This window comes from Leuciscus leuciscus (assembly GCF_965113295.1).
Source record: "Leuciscus leuciscus genome assembly, chromosome: 10".
NCBI classification, from domain to species: Eukaryota; Metazoa; Chordata; class Actinopteri; order Cypriniformes; family Leuciscidae; genus Leuciscus; species Leuciscus leuciscus.
Window position 1 is genome coordinate 20,409,368 of NC_138734.1, and position 18,953 is coordinate 20,428,320.

Here is an 18,953-nt window from a genome sequence, read left to right on the forward strand (position 1 = left end):
TTCTGGGCGGCTAGGCACAGGTCTTGGAATGCAGCTTTGCGTTCCTTCAACACTGCCTCCCACTTTGCTGGTATAGAGGCCTTGCCTACACGGGCCAACCACTTCTTCACAGCTCTGCGGACATAACCAACTACTCCACAAAGCTTAGTAGTAGTAGCCTTTATTGTCCACAAAGCTTAGCTAGAGAACTGTACCTTGTTGGTTCCACTTGGTCTATGAGTACTGCTCCCCACAGTGTCTCCATTTCTTTGGTCTCAGCTAAAGTCAATTTCATCCCATTTTCTGAGGACGCTGAAGCCCCGCTAACTTCATCTGCAACTATTTGATCTTCACCACTAGGACTGTCAGGGTTCAACAGCTTCTTGGCTTGAGCTCTGGTGAGTACTGCTGAAAAGGCCTTTCTCTGGAGTTTACTCACCACCTCCCTAGCATCAGCTGCTACTTCTGAAGTGGACTTCATGGGCCAATCCTCAACTGGACTAGACAGGAACTCAGGACCTTCCTGCCACACAGAGTTCTCACCCAGCAATTCAGGAGAGCACCCTCTCGTGACTAGATCAGCGATGTTGACCTCGCCTGGTATCCACCACCAGTCAGTTACGGGTCCAGCCTTCTGAATCTCTCCGACTCGGTTCGCGAAGAATGTCTGGAATCCGTAGCTCTCTCTCTGGATAGCTCCCAGCACCGTCTGACTGTCAATGAAGTGGTACCACTTCTCCACGTCTAACCGTCCATGCTTCAATACATATCCCTTTAGACGTGTAGCAAAGACAGCCCCGCATACCTCAGCTTTGACTGCGTCACTTTTCTGGTTGAGGGGGGTTAACTTGGCCTTTGACTCTACTAACCGGGTGACCACACCATTTGATGTTACCCATCGCAAGTACAGTACAGCGCCATAGGACACACAGCTCCCATCAGAAAACGTGATTCCCCAGGGTTTACCCCTCCAGTCAGATGGCGTGAGGCTCCTGTGGAACTTGATGCTACTCAAACGAGCGTACTCCTTGAACAGTTCAGTTGCCTTTCCTCTTAGCTCGTCAGATAGAGGTTCATCCCAGGTGTCTTTAGTAAGTTTGCCAGCTTCCTGGAAGGCTCTTCTTACAAGGATCACTCCTTTCTGTTTCACAGGTGTTACCAGACCAATCGGGTCATACAGCCCAGCTATCTGGCTCAGTAGAACGTGGCGAGTCAGTGGGTTTGGTGTCTTTACTTCCACTTCATCTTCAGTGAGGTCAATCTCAGTTCTCATTTTCTTCTTCCTTCTGGAGAAGTTGATGGAGACCATCACAAAGAGTTTGTCCTCTTGCACGAGATAGCCAACCCCCCAGGGCTTTGTTATCTTCCTCACTTAGCTGGTTGGGCAACGTCAGAGTCACTGGCTTGGACTCTATCCCGTCCCGCCTCCCACTTTGACCGGACCCAAGGCTTGAGGTAAAAGCCACCTGCTTTCAGTATTTTCTCTACTCCCTCTTGGATCTTGTCTAGACAGGTTGGGTCATTGTGGGACGTGAGGAGGTCATCGACATAGGAGTCTTTTTCTATGACTCTCCTTTCCTCCGTCATATCAGAGAACTGGGGCAACTTCGCAGTCTCTCGCATGGCAACTTGTGCAATGCACCCCCATGCTGGTTTGTCCCCCGTGTTCACCCTCACGACAGCATAATCCTCAATCTCATCCTTCGGTGAGTCTCTCCATAGGAACCGATGCACATGGACCTCTTGTTCCTCCAGCCAAACCGAATTGTACATCTTGGTGATGTCTCCGATGGCTGCATGTTTTCCTTCCCGGAATCTGAGGAGCACCGCTCTGATGGGATTTAGGACGTCTGGGCCTTTGAGCAAAATGCTATTCATGCTCACCCCTCGGAACTCCTGACTGCTGTTCCAGACGAGGCGCACCGGCGTAGTCATTGAGTGGGGATTTGGAGCGGTTAAGTGGCTCACCCACCACACAGCACCTTCCCAGCTGTCCATCACATCCTTAGTGAGCTTAACAGCAGCTCCTCTCCCCACCATCTCGTGGACTTGCCTCATGTAAGCCGCTTTCCACAGGGGGTCTTTCTCAAGCCGCTTCTCAGCCCTCAGGAACGTTGCTTCCACAGCTTTTCGGTTGTTAGGAAGAGAGGCTGGGCTTTCCTTCCAGGGGTACTTCGCATCCCAGTGGCTGGTCGCTGTGGTCGCTGGTCGCAGCCACCGTCAACTCCATGCGTCTCTCTCCCTGAGACCGTCAGACCGTCTTGATTGCAGGTCGGGCTGTAATGTCTGTTGGGGGGTACTGTGTGTGGTAGGTACTCCATACCTGCTCTGAGATTGACTTGTGACAGTGGTACCTTGAGCAGCACAGGTAGAGATGCTTGCTCTGTCAGAGAACATGAATGAAGGAGAGCTCGTGACATATACAGTTTCCTTCCCATCAGTGGGCGGATTGACGATAGCAGGCTGGGTGTTAACAGGTGAAGTAGCAATAGCAAGGCTTACTGGTTGGGTAAAGGTGATGTTATCTGGAGCTGTAAGGCTGTTGATAGCTGTTGTGACAGGCCCACCATCCACATCATCACCTCCGACATCTTCATCCTCTTCCTCCTCACCTCCGTCTCATCATCTTTTAGTTCTGTACTGTTCCTTTTCATAACCTCATTATCACGTCGGCATGTCCACTCATCCATCAGTTGCTCCTTGTCCTCTTTCATATGACAAAAGGAGCATCCATTTATCCTTACCATGTGGCCGATAGTCTCTCCAAGTGTACACAGCCTCCTTGAGTTCATGGAGTTTCCTATCCAGCTTACCACTTTCGACCCCTTGCTGCGTCCATGGCACTACTTTACTTTTCCCGAGCGCCTCAGCCCGATCAAGAGCAGACTTGAACTGTGTTACAAGAGCGTCTATGTCCGGCGCTGCATACTTGGACCACAACATTTCCATGATCTTACTCTCAGTTTCAATGAACCTTTGCTCACTGGCATCTCTCCTCGCCAGGGCGTCCAGCGACTCACTGTCGTCACCCGTAGGGTCTATCTCGCTCTGTGCGTCAATATATTCATTACTGATATCGAGGAGTTTTTCATATTCTTCCTTCAATCTTGCTAACTCTTCTGATAACTCAACTTCACGTAAACGGCCAGCACTAACATTAAGGCGGTTTATTCGTGTTGTAAAGTTTCGTTGCGCATTTGAGCGTTTCCACTTTAAGCTCTCCATATCTGGCTTGTCATCTGCCATTTTGTCTTTTTCGTTTTTAATACTTCTTTTTTTTTCTCTCTCTTTTTCTAGTGAAAAGAATCTTCAAAATCGCCTTTTGACAAAATGACTCGTTGAAAAGAATCGGTTCAAAGAATCGTTTAAAAGAATCGTTCGTCCGCGAACAACTCTTTGCCAACTGTTATGGCTTGTAGTGGTGTTGTTTACAAAGTCACTATAATAGCCCCGCGGCTGTCATCATTATCCAAACAGTTTTACTCACGGTTGTGGAAGTTATTCAGCCCTTTAACGGTCCCGTTAGATCTTGCCTTCGGCTTCTCCATTGTAGTGGTATTGTATTGTTGACGGCCGCTTCAGAATCCGAGGCTGCTTTCCCGCCGGCGCGAGTCATCAACAATGGCTATCCGCTCGGGGCTCGTGTTCTCTCTAGCACGGCTCCGACGGCGGTTTACAACTGTCCAGTTGTCTGTTAAGCTACCTTCTATAGCTCAATAAATTCCCCACTGGAAGGGTTTCAGGACAAGTACGGCGGATACAACGCGTTTCACTTTACGAGCTTTATTTCGTACACATAACGTTACAAAACACTCTCTGACGTTATATTAGGTTAGGTTAGGTTGTAAACCTGCAATGAAAACACAAACACAAACACCAGAATTAACTAATAAACCTGCACACTTAAATGTTATTAAATATCAACCCAAATTACTAGCAATGTTAGTTTACAGTCACTCACCGGCAAGGCGTACCAGTCCTGAACTTCAACTAAATGAAAATGAAACCTAAAGGCGAGACGACGCCTGCGCACTGTAACTAATTCAGATTATTACATATTGCATAAAATATAACATAAATATGACTGCCTTTGTAATAAGTCGGTAAATGTACACACTTATTTTCTCATATAACCAGAACATAATAATAATGTCCATCACTCATAATATATATATTTATATATATGTAAAACGCTAGTTAACATGCTGGAAAGTTCTACACTGACATCGCTAGCTTCAATCTAAATTATTATTGCTAGCACAACACGCTAGTAATTCACTAGCCTGTTAGCGTGCCATCTGTGCGCTCTTTATTTATTTATTTTTCTCGCGCACACTCGTGCCTTTTCATGAGTCCATCAAATAACTTAGGTGATTAGGATCAGTCAACAAACACGGTAAGTCATGTCATCTTCTCCTCTTATTTTTACTTGCACCTCATGCAACATGTTTAGCATATCCTTCTCTGTCAGCACAGGATTTACATGTGATAAATGCAGGGAGATAGTAAAGCTGACTGGGAAGATTTCAGAACTAGAGACACGCATCCAAGCTTTAATTGAGGTTAAATGTAAGAGTGCAAGGGTTTTAGATTCTGCTTTGGATGAGACTAGCTTAGTGAACTCTTTACATTGTTCGGTTCCGGCTGAAGTAGAGCCCATGCAGCAGAGCAACTGGGTGGCGGTGAGGCGCTGTAGTCGCGGGACAAAACACCCCTCTTCCGTTCCGATTACAACTTCAAATAGATTCTTCCCACTCAGTGAAACACTAATTAACCCTAGTTATTGGCAATTCTATTACACAGAACGTGAAAATAGAGACACCAGCTGTAAGGCTGCTGCCAGTATGTCTGGTTGACCCCTCGATGGAACAAAAGGCCCCCCCTGGACATTAACACTTGAACTATCTCCTGCATATGTAACAGGGATTTTGAGGCACTGCACACAGTGCAGTTCGCACTTCACACACACATCTCCCCTTCATCCCCCCTCCTCCTCACCTGAAATACACTGAAAAACCTATGCAATGTAAAGTATGTACAAGAAGTATCTAGGCATGTTGGATATTATTTAAAGTGTCTCAGTGCGTCTGGTAAAATGGTCTCATTCTCCCAACCATAATGAAAAGCTAAAAGAAGTTATAAAGTATGAGAAAGTGATGTGCCCCTTAAAGGTGTTTTTCCCTCCCCCAGATCCTCCATTCAGACTGTACCTCCGTATGTAAAACAAGAACCTATTCAAATACAAATTCTGATCTCCCAGTGTGAATCCCTGAATAGGGAACCAAAATCTAATTATAATGACAGACCACCATTTGGTAAGAATATTGAATTATCTGGGTATATAAGGAAAAGGTGTAGAAAAGTTCGAGGAGTCTGTAGGTTGACTGCCCACACAACCGCATGTGTGTAATTTTCGTTGCCAGGTAATAATCCTTACAAATCCTTCGATTCCCGAATTGTTGTTATGTTATGATTAACTGATGTTTCTATTCTTGCGAATGGGATTTTGAATTATTGCTTCATTACCTGGTCAATAAATTGTAAACGTTTGATTTTATTCTGAACGACTCTGAGACTTGTTTTTCCCAAATAAGATTAACGGATTCGTGTATTGCCATAAGGATGCGTCAGAGATTAGCGACGGCTAAAAACTGATATCAGGGAGTGTGCGGGTGACTTGGATGAGAGGATGTGTTTGTCCGACTAGGATCAGCACGACACTGTTTGGGTAACCTAGCTTGGACGCTTCCGATGACTTCTGTTCTAATTTAATGTTACTTTAGGTAAATGTTCGGGCTTGGCTAATCCAAGGCTATTAAAGAGCCAAAACTTACTAAAGTAAAAACGATTGAATTAAGTTCCTGAAGGGCATCCGAGGGGGCTATTGAATATATCTTTGATTGATGCGCGGGTACGGCATAATCCTAGATATTTAGCCAACTGCCCCAGCTTCTGATCTTCGGGGCTGACCACTTGTGTTGGAGACCTTGGTAAGGATCTCGAAGCGATATAGTTTTCTTGATCTAAGCGGGTAAAGTATAAACAGAGTTTAAGAGAATAATCAAATATTCGTTCACGTTTAATGATGCACAGATATCATTAAAACCTTTTCATTTATGGATTTAATCTTGTTGTGTTGAATAAAAGGAAAGACAGTAACACGCAGAGAAACCTTCCCCGTTTCATTGGAGACCTTCTTTGGACCAATAGACGGGCTTACAAAGTGGTGACCACGCCTCCGTGATCTCGCAACAGACGAGCAACGTCTTTCCAGCGCGACATTCAACTTGAACCTTGCCCGGAACATGAGGTTTGATCTCCTTTTCACCTATCTCCAGCTGCTGTGGTAAGTTGATCTTTTTGCCTTTTAGTGTTGAGGGAAAAACTGTTTTGCACATCACATATAGACACATTGTTAGTACGGGTACGGTATACCCTTTTTTAGACCGGAACCGAAAAATCCGGTGGGGAGAAGAATTAGACGGGAAACATGTCTTTTCAGGGAAAGCACAACAGCGTTGATGTGGAGATAATGGAGATTCTAGGCGTGCAGTTGAAAAAACTCCTTGTTCGGTTAAGCGACAAGGGATTACAATTAAGCTGGAGTAACAACGAAATATTATCCTGGTATTCTGCCGAGGGTGCGAAGCTAAAATCAAAATCAAAATACAAAAAGATTCCCGCTGCAATTGTTTATTTGCTTCGTCGTAACGACCTCGAGACAATAACAGAGAACGAACGAACAATAGCAAATATTAAAGAAATCGAAAGATCGCGTTCTGACGAACTGTACAAGTTAAGAACACAAGTCGAAGCGTTTGCGTACGAACAACAGGGGTGGGCTAGACAGCGCGAAGAAATGGCAACAAACATTGATCGAATTCAAACAAAACTTCAAACTGGCAGTAATTACATATCTGCTCTCGAAGATTGCTGCGATAAATCAGGTTTCCCAGTAGCCGCGGTTAAACAAGCAGCACTGGAAGAAACATTTGAGCTAAATGCTAACCATGATAGCGATGACGACGCATTACTAACGTTACACAAGCCACAGAGAGAAACTCGTAACCGAGCTCTTGTGAGTCTGTGGCCTGAGCAACCAAACTTGCGAAGCCCAGTTAAGACTCGAACAAAATCGATTGATTTGCCTAAAAAATCAGTTAGAGTCGCTGTGCTTAAAACCATGACAAACGCGGATGATGAAATCACAACGATCAGCCGGCCGTTAACATGCGAAGAATGTTCACGACATAAACAAGTCGTAGGAATGCTGCCGCGAAAAGGGCCGTTTCAACCCTACTGGGAAGCATTGATGTTACAGGCCAGTGTGTACAAATTAGAAACTCGAGATGTGTGGCAAATCGCTCTACTTACTATACCTGATGAGATTAGATCGAAGCTTACCGCAAACATGAAATCTGGCGACATAATGAACCGAGTCGACGATGAAACCAACGAAGCTATCTACGAGCGTCTAAAACAGGCATTATTAAACATTAGGGGTCCAACGCATATTGATTGGAGCAAAATCTTAGAAATAAAACAAACAGGTAACGAGTCATTTGAAACGTACGCTGAACGGTTATGGGTAACATACAGAGAACACTCAGGGCTAGAAGAGATAGACCGCAACCACGACGCATTACTACAAATTTTAAAGACCAATGCCGGCATTCCCATTCAGAAAGCTTTGGCAAATGGCGTCGACCCGGCCGAAAACACATTCCAAGCAATAGTAGACTGGGGTTCAAGAATAGAAAACAGATTTTACAAAACAAAACCCCGCAACATTGCGTCCGCGCAATGGTTGACCGAAGGGAACAGCCCAAACAAATTTAGCCATAAATCTCCAAGCTCCAAGCACCAAGTGCTATGCTACTATTGCAAAAATTATGGCCATGTAAAGAAAGATTGCCAAAAGAGAGCGAGATTTAGAAAAGCTAGACAATCATGGTAAAAAATCGCCATCTCGCGGAAACGATAACCTGTACAAGCAATTCACCAATTTCATTGCCGAGTATCAAAAACAACAAAGCCAAAATGGCGCGGCCCACAACGCGAGCGGAACGACTGAAAAAAATCAACCACAATAGGGATACGTGGCATCCATCGCCATAGGGAGCATAATTAAGAGCGGAAACCGAATAAAAATAAGAGCTAATTTAGGAGGCCGGTTAGCGGACGTACTTATTGATTCTGGTGCATCTTGCTCCTGTACCGACATTCTATTTCCTTTAACTAACGAAACTATTCAGGTCAAAGGCATCGGCGACACGTTAATGATTGCAACAAAAACACAGCCAATTGAACTCGATTTAGGCGTAACTGTTTTGAAAGAACCTCTCTGGTATTTACCTAATAACAGTGAAGGGACTGTACTGGGAATGGACATTATGCGAAAGTATGGCTTTGTAATTCACTGCTTTGAAAAGCAAATTGAGTTGAAAACAGACAAAACAGTAAAAAAATGCCTACCAAAAAACACAATGAGCAATTATGTCCATATCCACACCAGATCCCGTTCATCAGATGTTGAACAAACATGATTACATTTGGGCTACACATGAACATGACTGTGGCCTCATTGACTTTGTTGTGTGCATTGAGGGGGAGCCCCCTCCCCCACAAAAACAATACCGCATCAAACCAGAGGCCGAGTCAGCTGTTCATGAAATTGTACAGCAACTTGAAATCAGAGGAATAGTCCGACGTTGTAGTTCGACCACAAACTCTCCGTGTTTACCAGTACCAAAATCGAATGGTAAATGGCGTCTTTGTATTGATTATCAGCGTCTCAACAAAGTTTTGCCCAAGGCTACACCTATAGTGGCAAATCCGTCGACGCTATTATCACAGATTTCAACACAAGCGTCCTGGTTTACAGTGCTTGATGTAAAGAACGGTTTCTGGTCCATCCCAATAAAACGCGCTGATCAGTGGAAATTGGCCTTCACTGTGAATCAAATCCAGTACACTTGGGAGAGAATGCCACAAGGCCTCCATAACAGTCCTGCGATTTTTCACAGAGCATTAGAAGACACGCTTAATCCACTGACAGGGACCGGAAACGTGATCCATTATGTTGATGATATACTTATCGCGACCGAGGGATCATTTGATGATCATTTGCTGCTCGTTGACGAGGTACTGCTAACGCTCGGTAAAGCTGGCTTCAAATTAAACAAAGAAAAAGCTCAAATCGCACAAAACGAGGTCCAGTACCTGGGTTATACGATAACGCAAAGCCACCGAGCATTAACAGATGATAGGCGGAAATGCATTGCTGAACTTCCCCGACCGCACACGCTGAACGCGTTACAGAAAGTGCTGGGAACAGCAAATTACTTAAGAGATTTCATTCCAGACTTTGCGAACGTCGTAACGCCATTATATTCTCTCTTAAAAGGAAAATCAAAGCCCTCTGACGTCCTTGAATGGCTAGAGGAACACGAAAAAGCCTTTACGAGTCTAAAAGAAAGTTTGTGCTGCGCTCCCGCGCTTGGTCTGCCTAACCCTAAAAAAGCTTTCCACTTACAGGTGGACGCAAATGAAAACACTCTAAGTGGCGTTTTAGCTCAGGAACATGGGGGAAAATTGCGTCCGATCGCCTATTACAGCCGAAAAAAGTCCACGGTCGAACAGGGATTTGACCCATGCACTCAGCACGTGCTGGCGGTTCACTGGATGTTAACAGCAACTGAACCGATGGTAGGTTTTCAACCTATTGTTGCGCATACAGTGCACACACCAGTACAAATGCTGCTGCAGGGTCGAATAAAAGGCGTGTCGTCGCAAAGGTTAGCAAGATGGCTAGCAGACATTCAGGCACGCGACATCACGACAGTTAACCCTCTGGGGACCAAGCTGTTTTTGGGGCCCTTGAGATGTTCTGACATGCTCTGACATTTGTGCTTTTTTCAGTTATTTATAAACATGTTAATGGCAAAGGTGTAAATTCACTCTATATAGCACAAACAGGCCTACCATAATATGCGAGCAACATGTATGTAGATGTTTGTATTTTTAAGAGAATAATGTTTATGCGTGGTTATTTAAAAAAATTAAAATGAAAGTTGCTGAAATAAGACCACAAAACTCATACAAAATATGTGCCCACAAGACTTTTGACTAATGGATGTTGTCCCTTTCAGTTCTAGCTTCAAAATTATGTGAAAATAGTCTTGCTTTATCGTTCACAAAAAAAAAATACATTGATTTAAATGGTGTAAAACAGGTTTTGCTTGGAAAGCCAATATGCGAGGGGGAGGAGTAGTTTACACCTTAGTCCCACCCACTCTGCATAATGACTCTGCATAATTAGCCATTCATTCAGGTGTGACACTGACTGAGCCACAATGCAAGGACAAAATATATATTTTGAAGAAGACTTATATTGACCATTTAAGATTTTGCTTACATCTATCTTGTAAATATGTTTTGCTATTTTATTAAAAAGGTTACAATTACAACAATAATTACAATTTCAGCAATATTTCTGCAAAAAAGTACTCTTTCTTTGTAAAAAAAAAAAAAAAAAGATTATAGGCCTACATTTTATCATATGTATTCATTAGTTTGAATATAGCCAACATTGGAACATCTTAGTCTATGACTTTATTTTTGACAAAATAGTATTTTATATATATGAGCAGAAAAGCTTATTTGATGTGACAGTATATTCTACAGTAAAAACTGTAACCAAATCTAGTCAACAAAATGTTGTCTTTCATACTTCGCCTGACTGTAACGCAGTAACTGTAACTGTAAAAGCAGTTTATTCTTTCACACACAGACGCGCGATTCATATTTAGGCTAAACACTCTTTACAAATATGTACCCTTCATTCATTCACAGAAAACGCGATTCATATTATAGAAACGCGATTCATCTTTTTGTTTACATATGCCTACAACGTTATTCCATAACGTTATTCCACATTAACACTTGAGAAAGGATAACTTAGCCTACCTCACTCCTCAGCGGGATCTGCTCCTCATATCAGCACGGAAAATTTTCTCCATAAGGTAGGCTATATTATGCCTCTTTGTTTACAGCTGATGTGGGGGCGTTTCACAGACTGAAATGGTTCTCAGAATTTGCGTTTGAATAGCACGCGCTCTCCGGGGCGTGGTCAAATTACTTTTGAATGGCTCGTAATGAGCTCGACTGGAGTCGCTCTCTTTTTATACAGATTACAGAAGCTGATAATATTTGTTTTTTATATAAATTACTTCATTTAAAAGCTGCGATCTCAAGCTTTATGCCCGTGGGTCTGTTTGCCTGTTTGACTGAATTTTCGCGGAGTTATAGATAATTTTCGAACGCGTTTCAAATGGGAGTTTACTGACAGAGAGAAGGCAGAAATAGCATCATGTTAGTTTTTCTTTATTTGTCAAAAAGCAAAACACTTTATTTGTATTGTGAGTATACAGAAAAAAAATAGAAACTGAACAGGATCGATTGATGTATTACACGAAAATGAAAGATCAAAATTAACAGAGCATTTTGTGTTTATTTTTCATTGCTAAAAAAAAAAACGAGCAAAACGCGCGGGCGCGTTTTTGGTCCCCAGAGGGTTAACGACCGAATATTACCTCATTTATTGGGAGATATAGAGGGCCATCCACACACATGCCAGCCTAAACAGGAAGTACAGAGCCCGGTTCATGACCAAGAACTTCCAAATCAGACACAGGTGTACATTGATGGTTCCAGATACTGGCATGATGGTAAATTCCACACAGGTTGTGCGGTGTGGGCTCCTCACTCTCCCAATACAGACACTAACCAATTGCTAATCAAACTATCCGAAAACACATCTGCGCAAGAAGCTGAACTTATTGCATTACTCGAAGCAATCAGATCACATCACGAGCCGCTGTGTGTATACACTGATAGCCGATACGCATTTGGTGCAGTCCATGATTTTATGGCACAGTGGCAGTTGAGAAAATTCCTCACATCTGCCGGAACGCCGATCAAACATTTTAACATCATAACTTCTGAAGACTAAAATTTCATCTTTTTCATTTTTTTATATAATTTCATTATTTTATTATTGAATATTATGTATCTGTACTATTATTCTTTATTAATATTCATAATCAGTTGTAATATCTTATAGAGTTATAGAGTTTTATGTGCATGTGAGTTTGAGTGCATGGGAGAGACTATAGATAGCATGGATTCATATGAAGATCATATTTCAGAGATATAGGAAGACAGAGGGGTGTGTACTGTAACATATTTCCAACTGATGCAGATGTAAGCAACAAAGATATGTTCTTAATATGGAAGTGAATTGTGCCATGTGTTCTATGACATATACGTTCCATTTTTAAGCTCAAGCAACATAGTTTGTTACCATAAAAGGAAGGCTCTCAGTGATGTATATAAGCTCAATCTTACTGTACACATCAGAGAAACTAAGAGATGTGAGGGAAGAGAAATACGAGAATGCATAGACCTGGCATGAATGTAACATCTTCTGAAGGATTCTCTCCTGACATATAAGAATAAAAATTCTTCTTGGCAAGATAACTGGTGTCCGGCCCTGTGAATCTAATAATAAGGGGAAAGACTAAATTTAAATCTACAACTTCGATTTGGCAGGAGGTTAAAGCACGCGATTCCTCACTCTCCGTTGTCAAAGTGCACGCGCACATCAGCAAAAATCCAGATGAACATGAGAAAAACAACAATATCGTAGATCAATTAGCCAAATTAGCAGCGCAAAAGGGAGATAAATGGCAGCCTGACAGACTGATTGTTTCTGCTGTGAGTGCATTTCAGACTGTTCCTATTGACTTGAAACAGTACCAGCAAGAACTGTGGAGTTCTGATGGAGAGCTGACACCGCACCTGCAGCAGGACCAACTAGTCAAGGTCACTGAAGGCATGATTTTGAGAGACGATAAATATGTCGTTCCAGAAGCCCTCCAGAAACCAGTGATAAAGTTGTACCATGATTATGCACATGTATCAGCTCCCAAAACACAACAGCTGATACAAAAGAACTTCTGGTGGCCACAAATGACATCAGACATTCAAAGGTGGTGTGACACATGCATCGTATGTGCCACCATCAACCAAGGTAAGCCTGGCCGTACAAAGCTGTGTAGACCAGAGCCACCCAAAGGACCTTGGGAGTCACTCCAATTGGATTTTATAGGTCCACTACCCAGTGCCAAGGGTGGGTATCGTTATTGCCTTGTGATAATTGACAAATTTTCCAAATGGGTGGAAGCGATTCCCACTCGCAATAACAGTGCAAACACAGTGGCACGTGTGGTAGCGAAACAAATTCTCCCACTCTGGGGAGCACCAATCCAAATTGAATCCGATCAGGGCACACACTTCACAGGTCAGGTGATGAAACACATATGCCAGATGCTGAACATCAAACAAAGATTCCACGTTCCATACAGGCCGCAGAGCTCTGGTATGGTGGAACGCGTTAACAGAACCATAAAAGAAAGCATCTCGAAACAGGTTGCACAACACACAAACCAATGGATTGACGCTCTGCCCACAGTTCTAACAATACTGCGGGCAACTCCTTCGAAAGCCACAGGTATCAGTCCATTTGAACTCATGACTGGAAGAGTCATGAAGCTGCCCATCGACCCAGAAATTACCCCGGCAGACCTGGGGCCTCTCGTGATCGCAACTCAACAGTCTGTGTTGAAGCAATTACGAGAGAGGCTGGAAGTGCTACATGCACACGCTGCTCTGAAACAACAGCAATCAGACCTAACAAATGATGCACAATTCAACCCAAACTCTGAGGTGAAATTCTCAGAAGGAGACATGGTAATGATACGTGTTTTTGTGAAGCAAGGTGCATTCACACCCAGATGGCATGGCCCATATGAAATAAAAGCTGTATGCAACAGCTGTGTGGCCACAACCATAAAAGGGAAACTGCGATGGTATCACATGTCTCAGTGCAAGTCATTTAAAGGTACACAGAATAAATGAATAACTGTCACTAACTTCTCTTCCTGCCTTCCAGGTTGACTGCAGCGATCCCATGGAGGCCGGATGAAAGGAAAGTGTCTGGTCCCACGTTCATCAGACTGGGCCAAAGGGTTTCACTCACACACAACCTGAAATGTGGGAGGTGGGTGTGGAAATACTCCAAGGGGCCGTCCACACCAAAAATCACAGTCGCACCCAAAGAGACAGCTACATGGCCTCCCGGTATAGTACCGGATCCAAATTGCACACCACAAATTTGCTGTAGTTCAGGTAGCACCCACCCACCTTCAGAAAACATTTCAGGATACACTCGAGCACCAAAATTCATGCACAACCTCACTGCCTGGTATCAACTTAAAATAGATTCAGGCGACACAATAGGCGACATGTACACTCTACACGAAAACAACAACAATGGCATAGACCCAAAATTGTGCTATAACGTTAAAAATTTGGAACCTGCAACATATAGGTGCACACATACAGAAACACATAATGACACACACATGAGGTTCACAGAGTCAATGTACGATCTCACATTGTACACACCTAACGAGCAAAAGCCAAAAACTTTTGTGTGGACCAACAGAAAAGAAGGAACGTATTGTGTCGGAGAATGTTCACATAGCATAGAAAATTTCACCAATCCACACAACTGTTCATGGACTGTCACGTATTGTTTTAATTTGACCACCTGCGGGTACACTAAACCAAAAATGTGTCCGGAATTGCACTCAATTCCTCCTGACGGACTGATTAGAGGAAACATCAACAAAACTTTATTACATGATGTAAATTTGGTAATGACACACGTAACTTACAACATTTCTAACATACTTTCTGCCTATACAAAACATTGTAATGTTAATGATGAGTCATATGCATGGCTACAGTCACGAATCGATGATTTAATTTCTGATTACAAAGACAGACTTGCCGTCCAAATTCCACCTGCTCGCTCAAAGCGAGACCTGCTCAGCGGGATAGCCGGCTTGTTCGGATCAATCAATTCAGCAGCCAACACCTATAAAATAACCAAACAATCCCAATTCTCCACATGGTTGACAGATCAGATGGCCACTGGTTTTCAACACATCACCAATAGCAATGATAACATTATCAAAGCGGTTCGTTCCGAGGCGCAGGCGCTTCTAACGATTAGCCACACATTGTTCAATCAGACCCGTACCATCGAACGTGACTTAGCCTGCAGATCATATGCACAAGATTTGTACACTGCAACAAGACAGGAAATTTTAGACCTTCGTCTTCACAAGACCCCGAGACATGTTTTGAATGATTTAATTGAGGTTTTAGATTTGCATAGATGGTTCTCTTCAGAAAAAATGAAAAATGTCAAGTATTCGGAACTGTTATCCACAATTATGATGTATACTGGAAACGAATGTATTGGTTGCATTGGATTTTTTGCCACTTTTCCCTTAATCCACCCAGATCAAGTTTATCCAAATTCCACTACTATTCGCTCTATTGGTGTAGTAGTTAAAGATCAGGTAATTAAATGGGATCACCTCACTGGGTATATGACTTTGAAGGGTACTGAGACCTTGTTTACCAGTCGCACTTGTTGTCATGAAACTCACAATTATGTTGTCTGTACATGTAACACATTGCAGCCTTTCTCTTCCAATGACAGCAAACTCATAAATGTTGAATCGTTGCATGGCCATTCAAATGCTGCTCAGGTGTCTCATTCACAGTGGTGCGTCATCAGTGAGATGAATTCGTTCACATATGGAGGGCTGACCTGCCCTGCTAATCACTCCTTTTGCTTGGAAGTGACAGAGGACTTTTCTATGGGCCAGATCGACATCCTCGGAAGGATGCCAATGGACGCCGAGGTCTCCCCATGGTGGGACGACACCTTTTATGAACACGGAACACAAGCTTTGGTCGACACGATGGAGCTGGTACAGAACGTCATTCTCCAAACAGAGTTCCACCTCTCTCAAGCGCAAGTGGAGGCAAACTTGGCGCGAAAGACTGCACAGATCCTGTCTAGCTCATCTACCCGATCAGCACAGACTGCATACACCTGGTGGGACTGGGTACTTCGAGGTTGTGCGGTTGGAAGCGCACTCATCTTCTCCTTCACACTCTTCCAATGTTGCTACTTCCGACACCTTATCAGATCGGTGAAAGCATCCACCAACACTATCTTGACTCTCAGCCCCTTAAAGCTGCCCACCTTACAACGACTGAAATGACACCGCAGGAAACCCTGTGAGTGGCCCACGGTGCCAAACGGGGGAGCTGTAAGGCTGCTGCCAGTATGTCTGGTTGACCCCTCGATGGAACAAAAGGCCCCCCCTGGACATTAACACTTGAACTATCTCCTGCATATGTAACAGGGATTTTGAGGCGCTGCACACAGTGCAGTTCGCACTTCACACACACATCTCCCCTTCATCCCCCCTCCTCCTCACCTGAAATACACTGAAAAACCTATGCAATGTAAAGTATGTACAAGAAGTATCTAGGCATGTTGGATATTATTTAAAGTGTCTCAGTGCGTCTGGTAAAATGGTCTCATTCTCCCAACCATAATGAAAAGCTAAAAGAAGTTATAAAGTATGAGAAAGTGATGTGCCCCTTAAAGGTGTTTTTCCCTCCCCCAGATCCTCCATTCAGACTGTACCTCCGTATGTAAAACAAGAACCTATTCAAATACAAATTCTGATCTCCCAGTGTGAATCCCTGAATAGGGAACCAAAATCTAATTATAATGACAGACCACCATTTGGTAAGAATATTGAATTATCTGGGTATATAAGGAAAAGGTGTAGAAAAGTTCGAGGAGTCTGTAGGTTGACTGCCCACACAACCGCATGTGTGTAATTTTCGTTGCCAGGTAATAATCCTTACAAATCCTTCGATTCCCGAATTGTTGTTATGTTATGATTAACTGATGTTTCTATTCTTGCGAATGGGATTTTGAATTATTGCTTCATTACCTGGTCAATAAATTGTAAACGTTTGATTTTATTCTGAACGACTCTGAGACTTGTTTTTCCCAAATAAGATTAACGGATTCGTGTATTGCCATAAGGATGCGTCAGAGATTAGCGACGGCTAAAAACTGATATCAGGGAGTGTGCGGGCGACTTGGATGAGAGGATGTGTTTGTCCGACTAGGATCAGCACGACGCTGTTTGGGTAACCTAGCTTGGACGCTTCCGATGACTTCTGTTCTAATTTAATGTTACTTTAGGTAAATGTTCGGGCTTGGCTAATCCAAGGCTATTAAAGAGCCAAAACTTACTAAAGTAAAAACGATTGAATTAAGTTCCTGAAGGGCATCCGAGGGGGCTATTGAATATATCTTTGATTGATGCGCGGGTATGGCATAATCCTAGATATTTAGCCAACTGCCCCAGCTTCTGATCTTCGGGGCTGACCACTTGTGTTGGAGACCTTGGTAAGGATCTCGAAGCGATATAGTTTTCTTGATCTAAGCGGGTAAAGTATAAACAGAGTTTAAGAGAATAATCAAATATTCGTTCACGTTTAATGATGCACAGATATCATTAAAACCTTTTCATTTATGGAGTCAGATGAAACGAGCTATTGCATGTGAGAAAATATATTGCATTTAATCTTGTTGTGTTGAATAAAAGGAAAGACAGTAACACGCAGAGAAACCTTCCCCGTTTCATTGGAGACCTTCTTTGGACCAATAGACGGGCTTACACCAGCCACCATAGTCACATGTTTGCCAGGAGCCAGAGCACCTGACATCAAAGCAAAATTAAAAGTGCTGGCTAATGCTAATCGTAAATTCTCTAAGATTATTATTCACGTCAAGAGGTGTGTGAACTTGCAAGTACGATGTCAGGCACTGTAATTTGCTCTGGCCCCCTTCCTGTTCGCAGGAGTGATGAGATACTTAGTAGATTGTCCTCACTCAATGGCTGGTTGTCTAAGTGGTGTCCGCAAAATAATATAGAATTCATAGACAATTGGAAAAGTTTTTGGGGCAGACCTGACCTGTTGAAAAGAGATGGTATTCATCCCTCCTGGGATGGTGTTGCTCTTCTCTCTAGTAATATGGCACATAGTCTTAGAGCTCAAACATGACAATCTGGGGCTCAGGTCAGGAAGCAGACAGACTGGCTAAACCGACCGTCTGATAGCTGTCTCACGTCACCAAGGTCAGATAAATCCCATCACATAGAGCCTCTTTCCCCTAGATATCATCATATAGAGACTGTGTCTGTTCCCCGAACTAGGACATACAAAAAACTTCCAAACCCATCTAAGGGTAAAAATTGAATTGATGTTCAACAAATAAAAAACAGATATAATACAAATGAGCAAATTATAAAGCCTGGGTTGCTGAATATTAGATCCCTTACTTCAAAAGCACTTATTGTGAATTATATGATTACACACTATAATCTAGATGTGCTGTGTTTGACAGAAATCTGGCTAAAACCAAACAATTACATTACTTTAAATGAGTCCACCCCGCAAGATTACTGTTATAAACATGAACCTACAGTAAGAAGGGGGAGGTGTTGCTGTAATTTATAGTAATATTTTTAGAATTACTAAGAAGTCTAGTTTCAAATATAATTCTTTTGAAGTGTTGGTGCTTAATATAGCAATATATAATGTAAATGATAAATCACGTTTGAGATTTGTGCTGGCTACTGTATACAGGCCACCAGGGCACCATACAGACTTTATCAAAGAATTTGCTGACTTTCTATCAGAGTTAGTACTGGCTGCAGATAAAGTCATAATTGTTGGTGATTTTAATATACATGTAGATAACGAAAAAGATACATTGGGACTGGCATTTAAAGACATTCTTAACTCTATTGGAGTTAGACAACATGTGTCAGGACCTACTCATTGTCGTAATCATACCCTAGACCTAATATTATCACACGGAATCAATGTTGATGCCGTTGAAATTCTGCAGCAGAGCGATAACATCTCAGATCATTATCTAGCCGACTAAGCTACTG

At 42.9% G+C, this 18,953-nt stretch overlaps 1 protein-coding gene and 1 long non-coding RNA gene across 2 annotated transcripts in view; one reads left to right on the top strand and one right to left on the bottom strand.

The window, feature by feature from the left end:
* LOC309508658 overlaps positions 1-18,345 on the bottom strand; it is an 82,076-nt gene extending 63,731 nt beyond the window's left edge. The window contains exon 1 of the long non-coding RNA XR_014209648.1: positions 17,798-18,345. This is a non-coding gene — a long non-coding RNA (uncharacterized lncRNA). The remainder of the gene's footprint in view (positions 1-17,797) is intronic.
* LOC309507420 (uncharacterized protein) lies at positions 12,718-16,965 on the top strand. The gene has a single exon (XM_082181593.1). The coding sequence runs from the start codon at positions 14,286-14,288 to the stop codon at positions 16,185-16,187; it is 1,902 nt and encodes a 633-aa protein (XP_082037719.1). The 5' UTR covers positions 12,718-14,285; the 3' UTR covers positions 16,188-16,965.
* Positions 18,346-18,953: the final 608 nt, after the last annotated feature.

Coding starts and splice junctions, on each gene's coding strand:
- LOC309507420 (XM_082181593.1), top strand. CDS start 14,286: ATGCACAACCTCACTGCCTGGTATCAACTTAAAATAGATTCAGGCGAC.